The sequence below is a fragment of the Lacerta agilis genome, chromosome 16 (genome assembly GCF_009819535.1).
Source record: "Lacerta agilis isolate rLacAgi1 chromosome 16, rLacAgi1.pri, whole genome shotgun sequence".
NCBI lineage: Eukaryota > Metazoa > Chordata > Lepidosauria > Squamata > Lacertidae > Lacerta > Lacerta agilis.
Window position 1 is genome coordinate 16,179,351 of NC_046327.1, and position 22,858 is coordinate 16,202,208.

General features: G+C 44.9%; 1 protein-coding gene across 1 annotated transcript in view; it reads right to left on the bottom strand.

Moving 5' to 3' along the window:
• The window catches only part of ZNF462 (zinc finger protein 462), a 144,795-nt gene that overhangs the window by 42,947 nt on the left and 78,990 nt on the right, over window positions 1-22,858 (bottom strand). The window contains 3 exon segments of the mRNA XM_033173076.1: window positions 7,353-7,544; window positions 13,955-14,073; window positions 22,662-22,765. Of these exon segments, the coding sequence (XP_033028967.1) occupies window positions 7,353-7,544; window positions 13,955-14,073; window positions 22,662-22,765 (415 nt within the window).

The following is a 22,858-nucleotide window of genomic DNA, read 5'->3' on the forward strand; positions in this document are numbered from 1 at the left end:
AAGCCCCCTATGTCCCCGGTTGGTTTTTTGGTTTTGCCTTCTGGCTTGGCTTTTGCCCTTGCCTATTGGTTTGCCTTGGTTCAGCCTTAAAAAAATTACCGTATTTTCCTGTGTATGAGGCAAGGATATTTCATTTTTAAAATATGTTGAAAATTGGGGGTCGTCTTATACACGGATGGTGCAGTGTGGGGACGGGCGACTGGTTGCTGCCACGAGCAGGAGATTGTCATCGCCGATCGGGCGGGTTATTGACGGCTGCGGCAAGGGCTGTTGTCGATTGGCTGCCGCTGCGGCAATTGGGCGGGTGCTGGTGGCAACCTGGCAGACGATTGGTGGCTTTGGCGACGCGTGAGACTGTCTGCGTCTGAGCAATTTTTGGCAAAACACCCCCCCCCAAAGGAAAGCTCAACAACTCTGGGCAATCCTCCCCCCAAAAAGCTTAACAACTCTTGGCAATCTTCCCCCATTTTCTTAATTTGGAGCCCCACAAAATATAGGGGGGGGGGTTATACACGGGGGCGTGTTATACATGGAAAAATGCAGTAGTTGTCAGTTTGGTTCTGACTTAGTCCTATTAACTTTTTTCCCATGCCTCCTGGCTCACCTCAAACTGCTGATGATGTCCCAGCCCTGACAGTGGGGAGGAAGATCGCTACTGCAGAGCAATTGCTTGCGAGATTTGTAAATGCAGCCTGCAGATCATGCTTCAGAAGGGAAATAATACACCCAGCCTTTGGAAAGTATCTCTGGCGAGTGTTTTCAACAGCCCTTGAAGATTAACGACACTTATATGGATCCACTGCAATTAAAACAATCTGTAGCAACCGTGATTTCTGGCAGAACATTCCTCTTTCTGAATATTCTCATTTCTATTACCACTTCAATCGACTGTACATTTGAAGTACGTAAGTACATTAACAGTGCAAGCCTAACTCCATGATAGCATCAGCTATAAGAATAGGATGTGTTCACTACAGCTGCAGGTGGAAAGAATACTTCTGGTTGTTGTGGTGGTGATGGTGGAGGTGCCCAGTAAGCTCTTGCTGTTGGTAAGCAATAGAAGAGGAGGAGGAGGAGGAGGAGGAGGAGGAGTTTGGATTTGATACCTCGCTTTATCACGACCCGAAGGAGTCTCAAAGCAGCTAACATTCTCCTTTCCCTTCCTCTCCCACAACAAACACTCTGTGAGGTGAGTGGGGCTGAGAGACTTCAAAGAAGTGTGACTGGCCCAAGGTCACCCAGCAGCTGCATGTGGAGGAGCGGAGATGCGAACCTGGTTCCCCAGATTACAAGTCTACCGCTCTTAACCACTACACCACACTGGCTCTCCCCCAAATGTGGTGAGAACAGGCCACTGGTCGCTTTACATCTCCTGAGGAGTCCAATTCTTGGGCCCATCAGCAGCGGCGGAGCAAGCCGATTGGGTGCCTGGGTCGGCACACGTGGCATGCGCCCAGGGGTGGGGCAAGCCGGGGCAGAATGCTCCGATGAGTCTGCCTGCCCCCCCACTCAGCCGCCCTACAGCTGAGGGGGAGGCGGTGGGTGGACCATTTGGGACAGCGCAGAGCCTGCGGGCGCCCAAGCCACCGCGTCGCTCCCAGGAGCAGTGAGTGCTGGCCGGCATTTTGTCACCCCCTCAGTGGTGACACCCGGGGCGTAACACCCGCACCACACCCCCTTCCTCCGCCCCTGCCCATCAGCAACAGCAGCCGAAACCTTGTGCAGCACAACATTCAAGGAATAGCCCACTAACCACATCTCCTACGGTGGCTGGCATGAGCCACAGGGCTTTTGGGATGCTGCAGTGCACACTCTGCTTTGTGTTTGTCAGGGTTTAGATCGTTCTGTTAGTGCACTTCTTGGCCTCTCTACAAACTTGACACATCACGCTGCAGTTTAATTGCTATGGGAGGAATTCAGCATCGTGCAAAGGCAACGTCCCATCACAGCAAGCATTTTGGCTTGCCAGTGGAACGATTCCCGTTTTTCTCCTCTCCCCAGTCCACTATTTTGGAGATTCTCCTGACCTGCCTGCCCCCCCCCGAGATAATTTTTTTGGGGGTGGGGGTAGGGGTGTGGGGGGAGGAGAGTGGTGAAGGAATTGCACAGGGCTTATGCTGATGGGACTCATTAGTTGACTCCTGCCCTCTGTGATTTTCATAGCAATAGCTATGTAGTTTTAATTGCTAGGGGTCTCCAAAATATACTGGTACTTAAAAAAAAAAAGCAAGCTGAAACAAACAAGGATTCTCAAAGTTAATACAAATTCATGAATTCATCTCCCTTTACTACTGTGTACTGTGTGCACCCCAAAGCTCCTGTGTGAATTTGCACTCGTATAAAATTATTCATGTAATTTGGAATTTTACAAATAACAATCTGAATGCATAAAATTATGAACAGAAAAGCTATGCTCTTCACACTGTCAGATCGTAAAACAAGTCATTTACACTGAAAACAACTACTAAATACAATAGAATTAATTAGAACATATGAAGATATCGCATTGGCCCTACATTTTAAAGCAAGATGATATAATCTCGGCATACTGTGTCTCCTAGGAATTATATACGGTAGTCATAAATCAAGAAAGGAAACATTAATAACCTCTTTGACAACTTTTCCTGAAAAGCTCCCAAATGCATGAAGGTATGAACTTGGAAGTGCGGAAGGTTGCAGAACAGAAACTTTAGCTTTAAATATTTGTTTCAGTACTAGGCTTAATGGGTATCAGTTCCCAAGGATGACATTCAACTAAGTTTTACTCAGCACAGACCTATTAAACAGTCTGTTTATTCATTTCCAAAACTTAAGTTGAATACCACCCCTATTATCTTATTAGAGCCCACATTGTTTCCTCTATGGGGGGAAAGTGCCATGTGGTGTAAAAAAGTTTTAGCTTGGATGTTCTTAATTGGTTCTAAGTATAAGCCACTTTAGGTAATTCTGAGAAAAATGGTTTAGCAAGCATTTAGGTGGGTAGGCAGGTAGATGATTGATAGATAGACCTTACGGCAGGGGTTGGCAACCTGTGACCCATGGGCCACAAGCAGCCCACGGGGGTCATTTAAATGGCCCACGAGCAGCCCCCAAACCAAGCCACCTGCTCGGCGAGTCCCCACGCGCTGTGCTAAACCGGCACAGTACAGAGCAGGGACTCGCTTGCCGACCCCTGCCTTACGGTTACTGAAGGGAGTCAAAGGGTTTTGCAGGTCTCCCTCAGTGTAGGCGAAGAGGGAGATTCATGGGCAGAGCAGGACATCTCATCCACAGGGGCCTCCTCATTGCACCCAAGGAAACCTCTGCCGTTTCCCCTCTGCAATCAATGCTCTTGTGGCAGGGAGAACAAAATGCAGACATTTGAGAGGCACATCAGGGCAAATCAAGGAACACCTTTGGATCCCAAAGCCCCCTTGATCTCCCAGAATATGAGCCCCCAGAAAATGGTGGTGGGGAGAGCAGGGGAAGTATGCCAGGCCCAGGGGTTTCCTTCTTTGCCACTTTTGGTTGCTTCATTCTTTAGTGCACCATTTGAAAGGAAATATACGAAGCGATGTCAACAGGTGTCTTAAAACAGCCTCTCTCCTCTCCCCCCTCCCACACTTGCTGATTAAAAGCACCTATATTTGAATAAATGCATCCATCCTGGCCTAATTGTATATGTTCCTTACGTTCTTTAGAAGTAGCCTATGACAGAAAGGAGGCCTAGAGATCCTAGTAAATAAATAAAACACATGCACACATATTACTCTTCCCTATTAATGTGCACATTGATTGAGATTACCTACGGTGCACATATAACACAACCTCCTTGATTAACACTGCTCATTAACTTTAATGGTCCTGCATTCCCACCTCTTTAATTTGCCATATATGAAAAAGACCCAGGGCTGTATCCAATCCTGCTGTTCCGCTCACGGAACAGACTTCCAACTTGTTGCGATGGATCTTCCCCTTCCCCTTCCTCACTCCCTCAAACTCTGCTCCAGAAAGCTCAGAGCAGATTTTCAGGGTGGAATGGCGGAAGGAGAGGACATGAAAGTTCCACAGTTCCACTGCATGAAGAAGAAGAAGAAGAAGAAGAAGAAGAAGAAGAAGAAGAAGAAGAAGAAGAAGAAGAATTTGGATTTGATATCCCACTTTATCACTACCCGAAGGAGTCTCAAAGCGGCTAACATTCTCCTTTCCCTTCCTCCCCCCCCCCAAAAAAAACCACTCTGTGAGGTGAGTGGGGCTGAGAGACTTCAGAGAAGTGTGACTAGCCCAAGGTCACCCAACAGCTGCATGTGGAGGAGTGGAGACGCGAACCCAGTTCACCAGATTACGAGTCTACCACTCTTAACCACTACACCACACTGGCTCTCAAACACTGCTTGAGCATCACCGAATTAATCCCCAAGGTTTTACTGTTAAGCATGTTCATGCCCACCACTGATCAAATTATGTACCATTGGCAAATTTAACTCGATTACGAGCTTGTCCTCAAACAGAGCTTGCTTATACACTCAAGGACAGTGGCGGTTCTCCTGTCATGTCTGAACTCCACATTTTATACTCCTCTCAGCTGTACATGCAAACTCATCTCAGGTACACCCTCTGCTTTCGGTGTACTTTCAAGCAATGTCTTTATCTCGCCCTTACGCACCACCAGCAGTGTGCAGGTTTTCAGTTTTTAAAAAGCCAGGGACATTCAGCTCTGCGATACCCTTCTAGAAATCCAGAAGCAAACTAAGTCACCACCACAATCCAAATCAACCAGTCTATGGCCAGTACCATAAAGTCTAGAAAATGGCGGAAGGGATTTCGTTCTTTATCAAGTAGTGCTGAGAATGCCAATTTGATTATTTCAACACCTGTAATCTGACAGTCTCCTTAGTAGGTAGCTTCCATAATTGTCAAAAATAATTTGATTAACAAGCCTATTAGTTAAGGGTGAACGGGCATTGTCTCTGTTCCTGAAGCTGGTATGACTAACAGAGACATCCTGATAATAGATGTGTTGGCTGCTTATTATTAGAAAGCTGTAACCAAGAAGAAGAAGGGGGGGGGAACCTTTATTTACAAATAGAGGAAGCACCCCTCTCTCATTCTTCCAATATTATAAGATTTTGAGAACATATGCAAAGCTTCTCTAACAGTTTGGTTTTAGGTCTATGACATTTCAAAGGAACACTTTAAAAAAAGGTGTGAATTTTACAAAACGTGTACCATATTGGTACACTCATCAATGAACTGTGACCATCTTCTTCTCCTTTTTGAGTGTACACTCAACAGAAAATGCATTGCTGCCCAATGGGTGAAACCACCTTTAGCATTAGCAAATGGCAAGGGTTTGAAACTACCCAAAGTCCACATGAATTACTCTTTCTATCTCACAAATGTTCACAATCATAAAACCAACTACGCAAATTTACAATAAGGAACAGGATAAATCACTATCTTTGCCAATGCTAGGAGAAAAGCTTACTTGGTTTACCTCCCTGGTTTTAGTTCAGGGCTTAAGCATGCTCTCAAGTTGTTCATCCACCAACAGATGAGTTCATTGCTAGACATCATTTCTTTGTGTAGGAAACTGAGTGGAGAATCAGGAAGTCCCTAGTCAAATATCACAGCTGCTGCCAACTCGCTAAATGGCTTTAGGGAAGACACTCTCTTGCTCAGCTCAGTCCTCCCATATGCCATATAGGGAAAAATATAACTACCCCGTAATGCAGGGGTGGGAACCTGTGACTCTCCATATGTTGTTGGATGCCGACTCCTATGAGTTCCAGCAGATCACAGATTATGGGAGTTGTAGTCCGACAATATCTGGAGAACCACAGATACCCTCCCACCACTGTGAAGTTACAGCAAGATCACGCAAATGCAGCATTGTTAACTCTCAAATAAAACACTATACCATTATTAAGTTTCGTGGCAGAGGAATCCATTGACACTGAATTTGGATACTGAAACATTCACAGAGAACAAATGAGAGTTTTATGCATCCATTGGATTTTCCAGAAGGCTCTATCCGGGAGCAAACTATCAGTGGCTTCTAAAACACAGTCTTGTATCAGGGGTGGCCAACTCCCAAGAGACTGAGATCTACTCACAGAGTTAGAAACTGGCAGTGATCTACCCCCTTTTGGGGGGTTCGCGTCAAAGTTGTTGAGTTTTTCCAGGGAGGAGGTAAAATGTGGACCTTTTTTAGGGAAGCCACAGTTGTTCAGCTTCTTCTTTGGGGGGAACTACCAGTGATCTACCGCAGACGTCTGGTGATCTACCGGTAGATCACGGTCTACCTGTTGGACATGCCTGTCTTAGATGATTAAGACTAGATTCTTACGGTCAAGCAAAGATCAACAGGATTTCTCAAGATACAAACTGCAGTCCATTCTGCCTTAGATACACTATCTGGTTAATTCTGCAGAAATAAGTAACATGACTGCAGATGTCCTAGTGTTCTTGGAACAGAAAGCACCCCATTGCAGGCAAAAAGTCTCAAACAGCATTGAATTATTCTAACAACTCATAGTGTGCAGAATTCCCATAATGCTCTCCTTACAGGTACCATTGTTCTTGCAGAATACCCCCGAGGGCCAATATGGATGCAACACCGACTCTTCCTTAATATCTGCTGAAGACATAGGCCCAGACCACAGGATTTCATACTCCCTCTTCCACCCTTTACTATGATTAGCGGTGACTCTTGTTCTGAGTTATCTGGATGAGTACCAAACACATTCCCACTGAACCAGGACTTGCTAATCTGTTTCAAGGGTTGGTTTCACACCCTAATTAACATGAGAAAGGATGTGCAGGAATTTGGATGAGAGAGGGGAGAGGATGGGAGGGAGCTATTCCGTGGTCCATTCCATAACCATGGTTAAGGAAGATCCTCATTACATCTGTACTGACTCCAAATGCGCTTATGTGAAAGTGAAGAAATCTGTTCGTCTCCTCAAAACACCAGTCACTACGCTCGTGGTAACAGCCAAAAACAGACAATAGTCTTGTTTCTGCAACAAGAAAATCCGCCTTCTGCCCCTTAGATGGGGAACATAACTCTTCCACTTTTTGTTCTAAAGTAGTGAAGTACTAACAACATGGAACCCTAAGACACTCAAAGGCAAATTAGAATATTTTACATGCCAATTATAAGGGTTGGAGTGTGAATCAGCACGGGTCTCCAACAGCTTGTTAGCATCCATTTGGATAGTGATTTGCTCATTTGGAAACTGTTTGGTTTTTTTTAAATCAGAACTACGTCTTTGATCAAGCTGCTTTTTTCCCCCAATAAAGAGAAGAATTTGATTCCTCCCTCTAGGGTTGTTGTGGTTGTTGGTTTTTTTAATGGAAGCGCCTCTTACCATTAGAGTCTTCCACTTCTTCAGCGGTAGTGTGGTTCATGGAGGCATGTTGAGCATGCGAGGTTACAAGGCTGACAATGCGTGGTCTTGGTAGTGTCAGTGCTTTCCCATGCACTTTCAGGGAGTGCTCTTTCAGCTGGCTGATTGTCATGGTGGAAAATGAGCAGCAGGAGCATTTGTAGGCATGTTCACCTGGGTGAGCGAAATAACAGGCAAGTCATCAGCTCACAAGACAAGAGGTGGGGTAGGGAATAGGAAGGGAGGAGAGGGGTAGGTGGAAGGGGGCAATCTCTTTCTCCTCCTATTCAACTCAGCAGTGAGAATCCCATGGGTTCCTCCTCTGGGTAGTCCTAAAAAGAGAGTAAAATCATTTTAACTGTCCTATTTCTATTGGTCTTGGGGCCAATAGGGCCATCACAGAGGATGCTTTTGCCTCCCTGGTTGTAGCTCCTAACTGTGCATGGCAACTGGACCAGTTGATTTTATTTGCCACAAGTAGAAGCGGCCAACCCAAAGCTACTCTGAGGTTGCAGCGGGGGGCAGTAGTGCAGAACGGACTGCTTTTGCCTGTGGCAAACAAGTCAACCTTCCAAGATTCAAGAAAGGAGACACCAAGGGTGGAAGTTGACACCACAAACACTTTGTTCATGTGACATGGCTCTTAGTGGGTCATGTGGCCAATGATGTGACCATTGCCCAATCGTGATTCGGGTCATGAGGCCATGGATGAGGAATCATAAGACACCCCACTGAATACCAGGGCCAGGGGAAAGGGGTGGGATGGGTGTTGCTCATTAACACTTTCTTTGGAAGTTAACTTGGAAGTGGAGAGATGCCCATATATAAAACAAATCAGAAATTTGAAAGACTATGGCATTGGAGGATGAGCCTGATGCAGGCTGCAAACAGCTCCTCAGAAATCCCTTGCTTTACTGTTCCCTGTATATAATGCCATTGTATTTGGTATCACCCCTTTACAATCCGTCTTCCTAACCATTCTCTAAGAACGAGCTCTTCCCCCACCCCACCCCCAAACATGAAACCATCTGCCAGACTGATAATCCTTGAGCTATGCAAGCCTAACACAATGAAGCAGGGCCTGGGAATGAGATGCAGCGGCATAACAAGCGCTTGGGCCAGAGCAGGTTTACAATAAAGGACAGAACTTGGGAATGCCATTGTACAGTCAAGATTACAAAGCCAGATGGAAACTGTGCTACAGGAGCCAGAGGAAAGAAGAAGAGCCATGCAGTTAGGAATTGTGGCCCAAGCCGTAAAGAAGTTGCAAAGCAGCTTTCGGAGTGCATGTGGAACCAGCCATGACCTGGGAAGCAAAAGTGGCCAAGACGGGGTCGTGATGTGGCGCACACAGAGGAGATAGCATCCCACGTAGTGAAAATAATCTCACTTTGGAAACGGCAGTCCTCTATCACATACTAAAGCTGGAACTGTGAAAAACCTAAACTGTATAAATTGCGCTTACAGGAAAGGGGATTGGCCAGCATTTGTAAAATTTTCTGGAGGATTGGTGAATAAACGGGAAATCATATCATTTCCCTTCTTCAGCCAGGATTGTATCCAGTGAGAGATAGCATCCAGTTTTCATTATTCCTTGTTATTCACCTTTTCTGCTTCTCCCCATGCTCCCCTCTCCCACTGTGGAGACAAGTGAATGACCCAAACAGGAGATTTCTTGGACCCTCTGGATCCAATCCGAATGAAAAGGTGGGTCCCATAGGGCAGGGAGATCCTATATTCAAATAAATGGATCTCTGTCATTCACTTCTCCATGGGGGGGGGGCATGAGAAGGGGAACGTGAGGGTGTGCAGAGAGGGTGAGCCCTGCTTCTGGTTCTTCCTTGGACAGAAGGACCATAGACCCAAATATGTACATGGGCCACTGGCCACAACAAAGGAAGTGTGTTAGATCAGGCATAGGCAAACTCGGCCCTACAGATGTTATGGGACTACAACTCCCATCATCCCTAACCAGCGGTCCTGTTAGCTAAGGATGATGGGAGTTGTAGTCCCAAAACATCTGGAGGGTTGAGTTTGCCTATGCCTGTGTTAGAGTGTTATAAACCAAATTAATACCTTTTAAAAACTCTGATTTAAGGGGACTGTATTTATCAACAATCCTTTATCATAATAACGTCATGATAATAATGTGACAGCACAGATCGCTTGATACGGAAAAGCTCAGGCGCCCAAGTCCACAGAAATATATTTAGCGTGGTTCACAGCGCCCTCTGGGTTTGTGCACAAAAGAGAGAGAGAGAGGTTCCAAAAAGAGATGCAATGATTTGCTTATGAAGGAGAAAGCCGAGACTCTTAAAGCAAGCATCAAACCAATTAACTTGGGGCGATGAAATTGCTCTAAAATATTTAACTAAGCATAGCAAACACCACCGCTTCCTTTCCAGAAAACAGATGAATTGGTCAGCGCGGGAATAATAAAAAAAAAAGGATTGCAAGCAGCTGAAGCAGGATTGGGAAGAAGCCATTTGGAATCAACAGAGAAAGCAGCAAAGGGGAAAGATCCAGTCCCACGAGGGTAGCCATTATATGATTCCTGCTTTTCAATAGCAATGCATACCCCAAAATACACTTAATTGGGTCACAGCAGGCCTCAAGCCCTGCTGCCTATCCTCTCATTTGCATCACCCACAGGAAAGTGGTACCTACACACATAAAAGTAGAGCCCACAAATCTTCCCTATTCACCACCCGCCATACTTATTCCTGTTTCTGTTGGTGAAACATCCCACTTAGTTGGGCCTATGCATGTTACATTCAATCCCATTACAAAAGCAAACTGGGTCCCAGGCTAACTGGGCCGTGGGTGAGTCAAATAAATCCCACTGCCCCCACTGGTTGTTGCACAAATGCCTTTTCATGCTCACACGAACTGGGTTTATGTTACTTCCTCTACGGACTGCTGCCGTTAGCTGCCTACGCCAAAGCCACTACGCTCAGAATTTTGTAAGATTCTCTCTACCATTTAAAGCAACAACAACTTTGCCCCAACTTAACAAATCAGGGGGGGGGGACACAGTGAAGTATAATAATCAATCGTATTCTGCAAGATTGACGGAAAGGACCGGGGAGAAAGCGGCAACACACTTTTAAGTTACGAAACTGACGACAACAAGAACGAAAGCAACAACAAAGAAAAGAAAAAAGTAATGACAGCAAGTCAAATGAAGAGGCTAGAAGTGCAGCTATACATTTCAACCCAAGAGGTTTTAATCCAACTGATCCAAGTTTGTTTGTTTTTTTTGCATCAGAACAGAAATGGGAATGCTATGTCAACAGCAAAACTTTGTGGGTTTTTTCCTCAAAGATTTCAAACAACAATGCAATATCTGGACATTTCCCAGTTCAATCGGATGAAACTAACCCTGAGCTACATTATGTGCATGCATGAACTGAAATGAATAGTCTTGCTGGATCAGAAGAAGGGGTCATCCAGCCTAGCATTCTGTTGGCCAACCAATATCCCAGGAAGCTTTAGATGCAAGATGTGAAAGCAGGGGCTGTTCCCTTTAGTTTGTCCTGAGCACCTGCTAATTCAGAGTCATAATGACTTGGCATATCAGGGATGGGGAACCTGTAGCTCTCCAGATATAGCGGGGCTGCAATTCCTATCAACTCCAGTCACCAATACCAGGGATTATGGGAGATGTAGTCCAACAATACTTGGAAGACCACTGATTCCCTATCCCTGCTGAAAGGTCCATGTAGGCATACTGCCACTGGTGTATTCCCACATTATTTTGTTTAACCTTAGGCTAGTGGCTTTTGTTAAAGGATTAATAAATCCACCCTGCACTGAGTAAAAATAGTACTTCTTGATGATCTTGAACCTGCAGAAAGTTATGTACATGTGAGACAGAAAGAGTGTGTGTGTCTCTCTTTATCCTTCCTCTCCATCCCTTTCATAACTTTATATTTAGTTGGAACAAAAAAAAAATGCCACCAACTGGTTTATAGTTGTGATTCGTTTCATGAATAGTTTGAAGAAAGAAACAGCTAAGGCTGAAGGATCCTGCTATGCAAATTGCCAAACTACAAGTTCAGAAGGACCAAGTGATACTGTGAAATCATACTACCCCAAGGTTTTGAAATGCATGCCTTCAAAAATGACTGTTACGTGATTTAATAAAGCTTGTGGACTATGTATGAGTGTTTACAGACCACAGGAGCCCCATCCATTTTTTTAAAATGTTATTGTTGGAGTAACATAATTTAAATAATTGACTTGTGTGGAGTTAAGGACAAGATTCGACACATTCAGTAAAGAAAATTCAGCATGTCCTGTTCTCTAACAATTTGGAAGAGTTAACACTAAGTTAATGGTCATTGGGAAGAGCCCAAGAACACACAGTCTCCCAGGAAGTCATCCCCACTATCCCTAAAATCTGGCCCCCCCTCCCGACAAAACCAAGAACGCTCCAGGAATACTTGACGGAATTGCTACATATGGGAGATGTACACAACATAAATGCCAATGTATAGCCAATAAGCTTATCATAGTACTGAGAAACACAAGAACTGGACTTGGCACAGATGCAGTTATGAATGATAACATGCTCGAACAACACGTTGGCATCAATATATATATATGAAAAAACCAACCCACACTTTAAATGATAAAATGGAACTGCATGAAGCTTCTCACCTTTATCTTTGAAATGGGCACTGCTATAGAACTCAACAAAAAATACTGCTGTCGTTTAGCTAAGAAGTTATGCCTCTTCAGCGGAGAGCTGATCAGAGCTCTTGGGTTTTGAAAGGAATACCAAAGTTCCCATGAACTAATGAATCAGGTACCTAAACTTAACTACCTTCAGGCTACAATGTTGCTAATGAAGACCATGGCCAAAAATTATTATCCATTAATTTACCACCAAACACAACCATCCACGAGGCTCTCGTGGCCTAAGGCAGTGATGGCTAAACTTGGCCCTCCAGCTGTTTTGGGACTACAACGTCCATCATCCCTAGCTAACAGGATCAGTGGTCAGAGATGATGGGAATTGTAGTTCCAAAACAGCTGGAGGGCCGCGTTTGGCCATCACTGGCCTAAGGGATGCTGCTGGAGTAAGTTTAGGTTCCAGAGAACACAAAACCTGCCTCTCTGTTCTAATTCTTACCAGAGCTGAGCCAAACCAGGACAGCCGAGTTACATAAATACTTTCGAAGCCATCAAAAAGTTCTCCTTCCTTTTTAGAGGCATTTGCAGGGGGAGAAGGGGTGCATCCCAGTTGCTCTGGCCAAACCAGGGTGACACTCCTTGTTTGGAAGCACTGCAGCAATGAAGGCACTGCAATACAACAAAACAGGGTGCAGCAGCTGAAGTGAGCACTGGGAATGCATATCAGGATGAGCTAGAGCAGAGGTCTCCAAACTAAGGCCTGCAGGCTGGATACAGCCTGAGGGACTCATTTACCCAGCCCGCGGCAACCCCAACCGCCTGCCGCCCGCTCTTGCTGGCATGGCACGGCTGCCTACTTCTGGGTCGGAGGAGCATGTATGCATGCACAAGCGTTATTTCCAGTGCACATCCAGGTTGGAAGAGGTCCGTGCACATGCGCACAAGCTATTTCCGGTGCTCCTCCGACCCGGAAGTGCGCCGGAAATAGTGTGTGTGCACGCGTATGGGTGCGCACTCCCCTGCCCTCCGCGTGATCGGCGGTGGGACACCGGCCCGAGGCGCTGTAAGTTTGCTGACCCCTGAGCTAGAGTCTCTTGGAACACACATTTGGATGTGCATGAAAACGTGCATTCAAGCACACATTCCATTGTTCTCCGTGACATGTGTGTCTGAACGTACATTCCGGGGTTCATTCTAATGTGAGCTCCACTGTGGCTTCATTTGCTCTCACTGAAGTATACATGACACCGTTACATTCACTCTGGGATCCCTGATTGGCAGGAATCACATCGTGGAAGAAGCCCTTTGTGGTTCTTTAAAATAAATAAAATAGTGCAAAGCAGCAAAGAATTTTTGCAAGGGCATGGAGAATGGCTGCCCACGGGTTAAAATAAAGCATGGAAAAAAATGAAAGATGATCCCCTTTTCAGGATGATTTTCCCACTCTTTGAAAGCATGCATTTCATCTAAAAATGTTTGAAGGCGAAAATTTGACACAGCTCTCTCTTGCCACAGTGCTCAATGCATTTGCCTCACAAACGTCTTCCAGAAAGCCCTACCCTTAGACTTGAAAAGGAATCTCAAGCGTATTCCTTCTACTTCTTTCTCTGCTTCCCGCCCCAATGACAGATTAATTTACGTGCCTGATTTCCAACCCGGCTTGCTGTTCCGACCTGCCAATTTGGGATCACCTCTTCACCTAATGTGATTGGCCCAATTCCAAGTTCAGTTCTGCTCAACGTAATGTTGCCTTAACTTCAACACTGCACCTACACCTTTCTCCTAATTGGGTTGAACGCACACTCCAAGGCAATAAAATGATGAGAAAAATGACAAGCTGGCTGATTAACAGCAGCAGTAGCTGCAAGGGGGGTGGGGGACGAAAAAAAAAAAGGAGAAATGCTTTAGAGACCTTCTTCACCATGAAATGGAGGAATAAGACTTACCAGCATGAGCTTTGAGTAGGTGAGTTTTCAGCCGGCTGTTATAGGAGGACTTGAAAGGGCAGAGTTTGCAGCGGAATGGTTTATGGTGTCCATGGTGGGCTTGCATATGGCGATCCAAACTTTGTCAAGGGAGAAGCGGCAATGAGAAGCAAAAGGAAAGAAGGGGAAATTGTGAATCATTTTTTCAGCTGAAAACTGGATGGCACTTGAATGTTAAGACTTCTTTGACTTAACAATGGCAGAAAGAAGCATGGTGGAGAAATCTGCGTAAGATACAAGCCAACAAAAGCCAAACTGGGTTGTATCTGGTTCATCTCTTGCACCCAATGATTATGGCAAGTAGGCGCAACAATTGATAAAGCCAAGGATATAAAATCATAGTGGGGTGGGGGGAAGCTTGCTTTGAAGATGACTTAGCAGGCTAATGTCAGGACTAATAAAGGAGCAAAACCAAAATATAGCTACCAGGTCCTCTTAGCTTGCTCTAAAAACTCAGAAACAACCTGGTTTTTCCCCCTCTAACGTTCAGTTGAAATTCACCCTCCTGTAACAAACTCATTCAATCTAGAAATACTTCTTTCCAAGCCTGCAACTCAAATAATATTAAAACAAATGTCAGTTTCAAACTTTCACTTGTGCTGCAAACCGAAAAGTTGAACATGTGTCTGGGAAAACAAATAGGTAGAATTTTGAAATTTTGAAAAACAGCAACTTTCCCCATCCTTTTGTATCCAGTCCAAATGTGCCTGCAGTATGTTCATGTGAGGAGCAGAGGGAAGTTCAGTTTCCATAGCTAATCTCTATGCAAATGCGCAGCAACTTCAAGAGCTTCTCCCTTTTTATCTGACTGGCCATTGTTCATTCATTTTAATATTTATCAGCTGAAATAAGAATATTCAGCAGGTGGCTGAGAAGTTCCTGCTCTCCACCATGAGAAAAAGGTCTGTGCCTATTTGAGCAAGGGAGCACATTTCCTTAGCAGAGACGCAGTCGCAATGCTTACCACTAAAGAGCACATTTCCTAATGCAAACAAATGAAGATATCCGTGGTGAAATTATTGTTATCAGAGCAGAACCAGCCTGCAAAAAAATTAATAAACCTGCCTTTGGTGGACTAGATTACAATAAATTCAGTTGAGCGTCTTGCTTCTAACTGCAGCAAGTCACAGGTAGGTAGCCGTGTTGGTCTGCCATAGTCAAAACAAAATAAAATAAAAAATTCCTTCCAGTAGCACCTTAGAGACCAACTAAGTTTGTTCTTGGTATGAGCTTTCGTGTGCATGCATACTTCTTCAGATACACTGAAACAGAAGTCAGACACTTTCCCTGCATGGCCACCCAGCCTTTCTGGCCCAATCCTTCCCCAGGCAACCCACATGACAGATTCCCCCCTCCCCCAGCCCTGCTATTTTGCCTAATAGGCTAGACTGCTTGGTCGTTTCCCAGCAAACCATGCTATCTTTCCTTTCCTCATCCCTCCCTCCCTCCCATTTGTTCACAATGCAAGGCCTGCCCCCAGGCAACCCAAGAAAAAACATCAACAGAGGGGTGGGGGCACTGTCCCTGATTTCATCGAGTTCCCTGCCCCGTCAGAGTGCCAACCCCAGGCCAACAGAAGCCAGATCCTACTAGGGTGCGAGAAAGGGATTCCCATCTGTCACGCAGACATAAAGAAACAACACACAGGCCAATTGCAAAACCTTTACTGAGCAGCTTTTAGGGTGGTTGATCCCAGAAAGGAAATACACAAAGAGGGGTGGGGGTTGCCAACCAGTCGGCCCAGCAGGGCTCCTGTGCCTTGGGCAGTAGCTTGATGGACAGCGGGCACCAGCTCCAGGTGAGGGACACCTTCACCTGTTCCTTAACGGTTTGCCATGGAGCTGCAGGTGTTTCCGTTCCTGCACAGGAACAGGTGGAAGCATCCTGGCCACTGCTATTGGTCATGTCCCCTTCTGCACAGAACAGTGTGTGGGATAAATCCTGCGCTTGTGGGAAGCAGCCTGTGGAAAAGGAGCAGGAGACACAAGAGAGAGAGAATTCAGAGCAGCAGTCACGCACCTACACAAATTTACTGGATGCATGACAGATGTTTGTAAAGAGGCGGTGGGGAAGAGGGAGCGGTGCCACAACCTGGCTGTTGAGCCAGTGCTTCTTCCGAAGCCTCATCCCTCCACTGAAAGGCAGGTTGCAGTGACTGCATTACCCCCTTGGGGTCTGCAGTGAAACACGGCTGTTTCGCTCTATGCACCAAAGGAAAAAGTGCTCACGTATGTTTGGTCGGCAGTAGCAAGGCTCGGAACGGGGTGCCTGGCCTTTGCCAGCAAAAAAAAAATTACCCCCACTGCACCATTAAGGCATAGGCAAACAGGTTGGGGGATCGTGGGAGACAGGTATGCATTGCAGTATGTGTCCCTCCCCTCCCCTTGCTTACCTGGGTTGAGTGCTCTGTCCTGCCGCTCTCATTGTGTTGAGTGAGTCTTTTTGGTGTGTCTGGATTCCCAAGGTAAGGTACCTGCTAAAGAGTTCTATGCAAAGAAGCGTTAGCAATGCCAAGTGCCGTGTGTATTCTGAATGGTTTTGTGTGAAGTGTCCTTTCTTTATAATTTCCCATTGCCAGAACCTTGTGAGCTGCTCCAAGGGTGCATGACGAGTGCTAGAGAGTTATAGCCCCATGCCATGAATCCCATCATCTGATTTTGGTCTCCCCGAGTGGGATGCACATATTGGTGCTGGTATGCTGTAACTGGGTGCCGAGTCCCGCAATACGCCACGCTCTGTTGTGGTGACCTAGAAGGGGCAGTTTTCCAGAAGAATGGCAGGTGAAGAGTTGGACTATGCCAAAATGGCTAAAATGACCGGAAGAATCAGAAACCAGGAAGACCAAAATTTTAATAAATGGGGGGAAGCTATAACTTATATTAAAGACCACTGTAAACAGTTAAAACCATTAGTAGGATTGTAATATCACTTGTAGTTTAATGGTGAATTTTGGATATAATGGAGATTTGGATCATCATAAAAGATGCAGGAGGAAATGATTAATAATGAGACCCACAAAGGGGAGGATGGAAGTCCAGGAGATACCTTGGAATCTTGTTTTTATGTTTGATATACGATTGCAAAATTTTAATCTGAAAAACCAAATAAATAAAACCTTTTTTAAAAAAGAAGGGACGGTTGTCAATGTAAGGATGGGCTTTCCACCCTCCTGTCCCATTGAAATTTTGTGCACCATGTCTGGGAATGGTGTTGCATTGCCAACAGGACTGTGGCCATGAACTGAAGCAGTATAGATGTGGACTAACCGTGTGCTCCTTCCTTGTGCTCCCCACATCCCACCTGTGACTCCCATCTCCCAGTTCAGCCATTCCTTTGGCGTATCTTCACACTGGTGAAATGGCTCTGCCAGTGGAGTCTTCACCAGCTTATCTAAGGTGTTTTGCCAGCAAAGCAGGGCTCCCACAGCATCCTATGGTTCCCCAGTTACTATATCTTCAGTACAGGATTGCACCCTGCACCATTTATTTGATATCGTGTAGATTATACTGGAATGTTTTAGTCTTGTAGCCTCTTAAGTTCCTATTGCGAAAGTAACATGCAGGTTTCTCTTGGTGTGTTTGTGTTGCTGTTTTTTTCCAGGGATTGTCTGTTATTTGTTAAACCAGTTTGCAACTTGGAAGCAATGGCTGTCTCATCCCAGAATCGATTTAGATAAGCTCTGCATTTCATAGAATCATAGAGTTGGAAGAGATCACAAGGGCCATCCAGTCCAACCCCCTGCCAAGCAGGAAACACCATCAAAGCATTCCTGACAGATGGCTGTCATGCCTCTGCTTAAAGACCTCCAAAGAAGGAGACTCCACCACACTCCTTGGCAGCAAATTCCACTGCCGAACAGCTCTCACTGTTCTTCCTAATGTTTAGGTGGAATCTTCTTTCTTGTAGTTTGAATCCATTGCCCCGTGTCCGCTTCTCTGGACATTTATTGTTATTTAACGACACAAAAAAATAAATAAATGCTGAAATTGATCAGAATTCAGAGTGAGTCCTTATTTGAAGTTTCTCCTCAGCTGCTTGAAAATGATATAAAGAAAATATACAGCTTACAAAAACCCGTAAAAGGGTTAATGTACAGCTTGGGAAAGTGTATTAATTTAATCACTATAGGATAACGGCTTCAATTTATTGCATCAAAATATTAAAGATTCAGTAAGTTCACCATACTAAGAAGGTGAACTGTGAGTGATGTTCTGACAGTACAGTACTGTGAATGTTATTTCCAACATGGGAAGATTCTCTCCACGTGCCAGTGCAAAGGCCAGCCTAATATATTTTTTTTACAAGACTTTTAAAGAAAAAGAATTTTTAAAATCCTTGTGCTCTGAAGGTTGGGAGGAGGGGGAAATGTTAAGGTTCAGGGCCTTAAAACACATTTTGTGTGTGTGTGAAAGAGAGAGAAAGAGAGAGCGAGAGAGAGAGGGAGGGAGGACTGGTGCAATTTTATCCCTGTCCCTCTGTAAATGTAGCCCCCTAGTGGTTCCGTATTTCTGTTCAGAAGAGAGATTCCTATCTTTTCACCCAGGAGAGTAGCCAGGATGGACTTGACAGAATTGTGAGGAAGTGTGAAGAGGTTCAGAGGGAGAAAATTCCATTAATAAATAAGCAGTGCAGAGAAGGACTATGGAAAGAGAGAGAGGAAAAGCCCAGCCCTCCAGCATTTCACATACAGTGGTCCCTCAGGTTACAGACGCTTCAGGTTACAGACTCCGCTAACCCAGAAATAACGCTTCGGGTTAAGAACTTTGCTCCAGGATAAGAACAGGAATCGTGCTCTGGTGGCGCAGCGGCAGCGGGAGGCCCCATTAGCTAAAGTGGTGCTTCGGGTTAAGAACAGTTCCAGGTTAAGAACGGACCTCCGGAACGAATTAAGTTCTTAACCCGAGGTACCACTGTATTACAATAGGGTCGCTTGTATGATTTTAAATTACCCACATTCTTGTATCAAAAGCCATTGACTGAGCACATACATGCAAATAATGTAAAGTGAACCTAGCAACCTACTTTTATTTTAAAGAATGGGTCTGGTTTTCTCTGTTATTGTTATCATCTGCAACTCACACACATTTACCAGCGTTTAGTATCTGGGTCAGCAGTCGCAATGAATGGGTGGGAAGGAGGCACTTGGGGTCATTTAAATACTTTTTTATAAATAAATCTAACAAATGTAACTGCTAAATCAATTCGTCAGCCTGCTGTCCATACCATTAGACTCAACAATTCAGTGCTTCCCCCCGGGGGTACTGAAGTACCAGCACCCCTCTTTTTTTGTTGCTAAAAAGTGTGGCGCTTAATGTAACAACTTCATGATGAAGAAGAAGAAGAGAAGAGTTTGGATTTGAAATCCCGCTTTATCACTAACCGAAGGAGTCTCAAAGCGGCTAACATTCTCCTTTCCCTTCCTCCCCCACAACAAACACTCTGTGAGGTGAGTGGGGCTGAGAGACTTCAGAGAAGTGTGACTAGCCCAAGGTCACCCAGCAGCTGCATGTGGAGGAGCGGAGATGCGTACCCGGTTCACCAGATTACCAGTCTACCACTCTTAACCACTACACCACACTGGCTCTCAGTGATGAGTACCGGCACCTATTTTTCTAGAAGAAAAGCACTGCTCACATTATCTAGCATCTTGCATCTGCTTTAGATGAGGAGCACAAACTAAAAAGGAAGATCTCAAATATGCTCACTCATATTTTATGTGGGCAGCAGCAGCAGGAGACCTGTAAATCTTTTACTTCTTCGTTTTATAATAATACATTTTCAATTAAAATTATTAACTCCTTCCATTTCTCTGCAAATGTATTCAAAAGTTAATTTCTCCTAAATATTAAGTGACGACGCAACAGCTGTGCCTGATGATACTTTAGCGAACCCTCTTCTGTCGGCAAGATGGTAAGACCCTACTTAATATTTCCACCACAACCCCTTGGACACACGAGACGTCAGGGTTAATTTTAGACATATATTACAGATACCAAATGCTAGAAAAGACTACATTTTCCTAATTCCACCCCTCAAAGGCAAGGGTTTCTTTTTTGGGGGGGGGGGAGAGGGGAGTTCCCCATACTTTTAGGCTGTATTTTTATTTGAAGAAAATTATTTCCATATGCAGCATTCTGTGACAAAGGTTCTAGGCTGGTTCAGAGCCACTGATTGAATACAGCAGGAGTGGGGGAACTTTGGGGGCCGATTCCCACTGGTGCATACCAGTGGTAGGCAAAGCCAATGGCAAAGTGTGCAAGGGTGCCCCCTTTCTCTTCCCTTCATCCATAGTCTCTCTCTCTCTCTCTCTCTCTCTCTCTCTCTCTCTCTCTCTCACACACACACACACACACACCACAGAGAGCCCCCCCCCCAACAAACAGCATCTCTCTGGGTTTTCTGCTCACTCCCAGCCAACCTACTGCGCTTCTACATGCCTCAATCCTCTTTAGATGACACAGGCAGACAATTTCCACAGAGGTGAATCTGTCAACTTGATCCAGAGCTGATTCAGCTGCTGATCCAGAGATCGGGAAACTCCAGAAAGACAAAGGAGGAAGTGGGTAGAGAATTGCTCTGCCTTCCTTCCTTCCTTCCTCAACTCGATGGGACTTTTCAAAGCTGAAATAGACATCCAAGCTGCTATTCCTCAGTCTAGAAAAGTCCACACAGGTGAGGCAGGAAGTGGAGACTTTTGGGGGAACCATTGGGGACTTCCCAGAAAGTTGCTTGTGGGCTGTGGATCGGCCCACAAGCGGAATACCAGGAAAGGAGGAGGGAAACCTGTTCACCTGCTGTAAAAACAAGTGCCAGTCTTTTCCACCACAGTAGTTCCCACTCTGCCTTCAGTAACTATGCAGGGAAAGGTGAAGATCTTTCTGTTCTGGTTGCTACTAGCACCTAGCATTTAACACCCCCAATCCCAAGCAAGCCTACTCAGACCTAACTCCTGGTCTGCTCAATGAGGTTTACTCCCTAGTTACGTGTGTTTAGGATTGCAGCTTCAATATGGCTTCTTCTACTCTGCACCGGGCACAAAATGAAATGGTGGCAGTATTCAGAGAGTAATAAGGCAGGTATGAATCCAGTTGCCTGCTTTTAAAGAGATCCACCACTGACAACTCAATGGTGACACTTTGTGCAAACAGAGTAGAGTGAGGAATGGCTCAGATTGCGGCAATGTGGTCGGGGGGGGGGGGGAGAGGCATAGCATCTACTTCAAAGAGATAAATAACTGCCCCACATTCTCTCTTGTTCCCATCATGGACATTTTTGCAGTGAGTGATGTATCCTGTAAAGAATGGCGAAAGGTTGTAGAGGCGCAAACATCTGTACTGTCAGTTCAATGCATGAACTCTACAGTTACAATGCCCACCCCCTGCCAAAGTACACATTTTTGTGTTAAGAACAGGTAGATCGAGAGGGCAAAAATGGGGGGGGGGATTTGTTCACAGATACAAAATCTCATTCCCCAAATCATAGCAACAAGAAGTTTGCAATGAAGCCACCACCTAACAGACCACAATCCAACATCATGGGTTTAAGTGTCCCCAAACTCTGGGCTAGTTTGGGGACACGACTTGTGTTGTCTTCAATTTGTGCACCCTAGAACAGTGATTCATAGTGTCATAGAATTGTAGAGCTGGAAGGGACCACGAGGGTCATCTAATCCAATCCCCTGCAATGCAGGAATCTTTTTGCCCAGTGTGGCACTCGAACTCACGACCCTGAGATTAACAGTCTCATGCTTTACCAATTGAGCAATCCCAGCAATTTCTGTTAAATTTGCAGTGTATCCCAACTCGAAGGGCCAATTTGAAAATAATTCATTTATTTATATACATTTGCATACACAGCTCTTGGGTCACGTTCTCTCAGATATGATACACATTTGTGAGACAACCAATCGTATTCTTTATTAATTATTCTTTGAGGCAAGGTATGCAGCGCATTGACTCAGGTGTGTGACAGACTTGCTCCCTAGTATGGATCCTCGGTGTGGGGCCACTTGACAGGCCAATCTTTGAAAACCGTAAATGAATAGGGGGTGTTGGTTTTCACTGAGATTGAAATTTGCTTTGCAGGTTTGATATAACATTTATGTAATTACACAACTGGAAATTAAGATAAATAAGAGGGAAAACAAAGAATTTGGAGAAATAAAATGAGATGCAAGAAATTATGGAGAAAATTGGAATTCAGGACAGGGTGGGCGGAGTCTATATTGTGTTCTTGGGAGAGTATTAATATATGAATTATTGTGATTATAAAATTTGAAAAATCTGAAAAATTATATGTGTGTGTGTATGTGCGTGTATATGTATATATATAAATATATATATATATATATATATATAGAGAGAGAGAGAGAGAGAGATTGAAATTTGCAATAGGGTGTTGAGAGTCTGGTGTGCATCTGATTTCCTGTCCTACATTTTGAACTATATGTCTCCTTGCAGATGACGGCTGGAGACTTAAAACAAATTGTCACGATTCCTACATACATAACTGGCAGGCCACAGTGAAAAACTTGCTATGCCCATCCAATATCAGTGCATCAAGAAAACAATACGTGCTCCTGTGTGGATATAGAATTCCGCCTTTTAGCATGCAGGCAAGTGCTAACTGAACGGTGAGCAGAAGAAATGGTAAAACAAAATAGACTTACTTGTGCCTGAAAGCAGAGACAAAGGAGCAATACTGGCAGCTGTACTTGTCTTCGCGAGTAAACATGGCCAATGCCAAGTGACTCCTCTCGTGCGATCGTAGACCCTGCATAGACATCAAAACCCGGTCACACTGGCTGCAGTGGTAGCCACCAGGCCTGGTTTCATCTTCCAGTGATGGTCCAGATTCAGCTTCTGC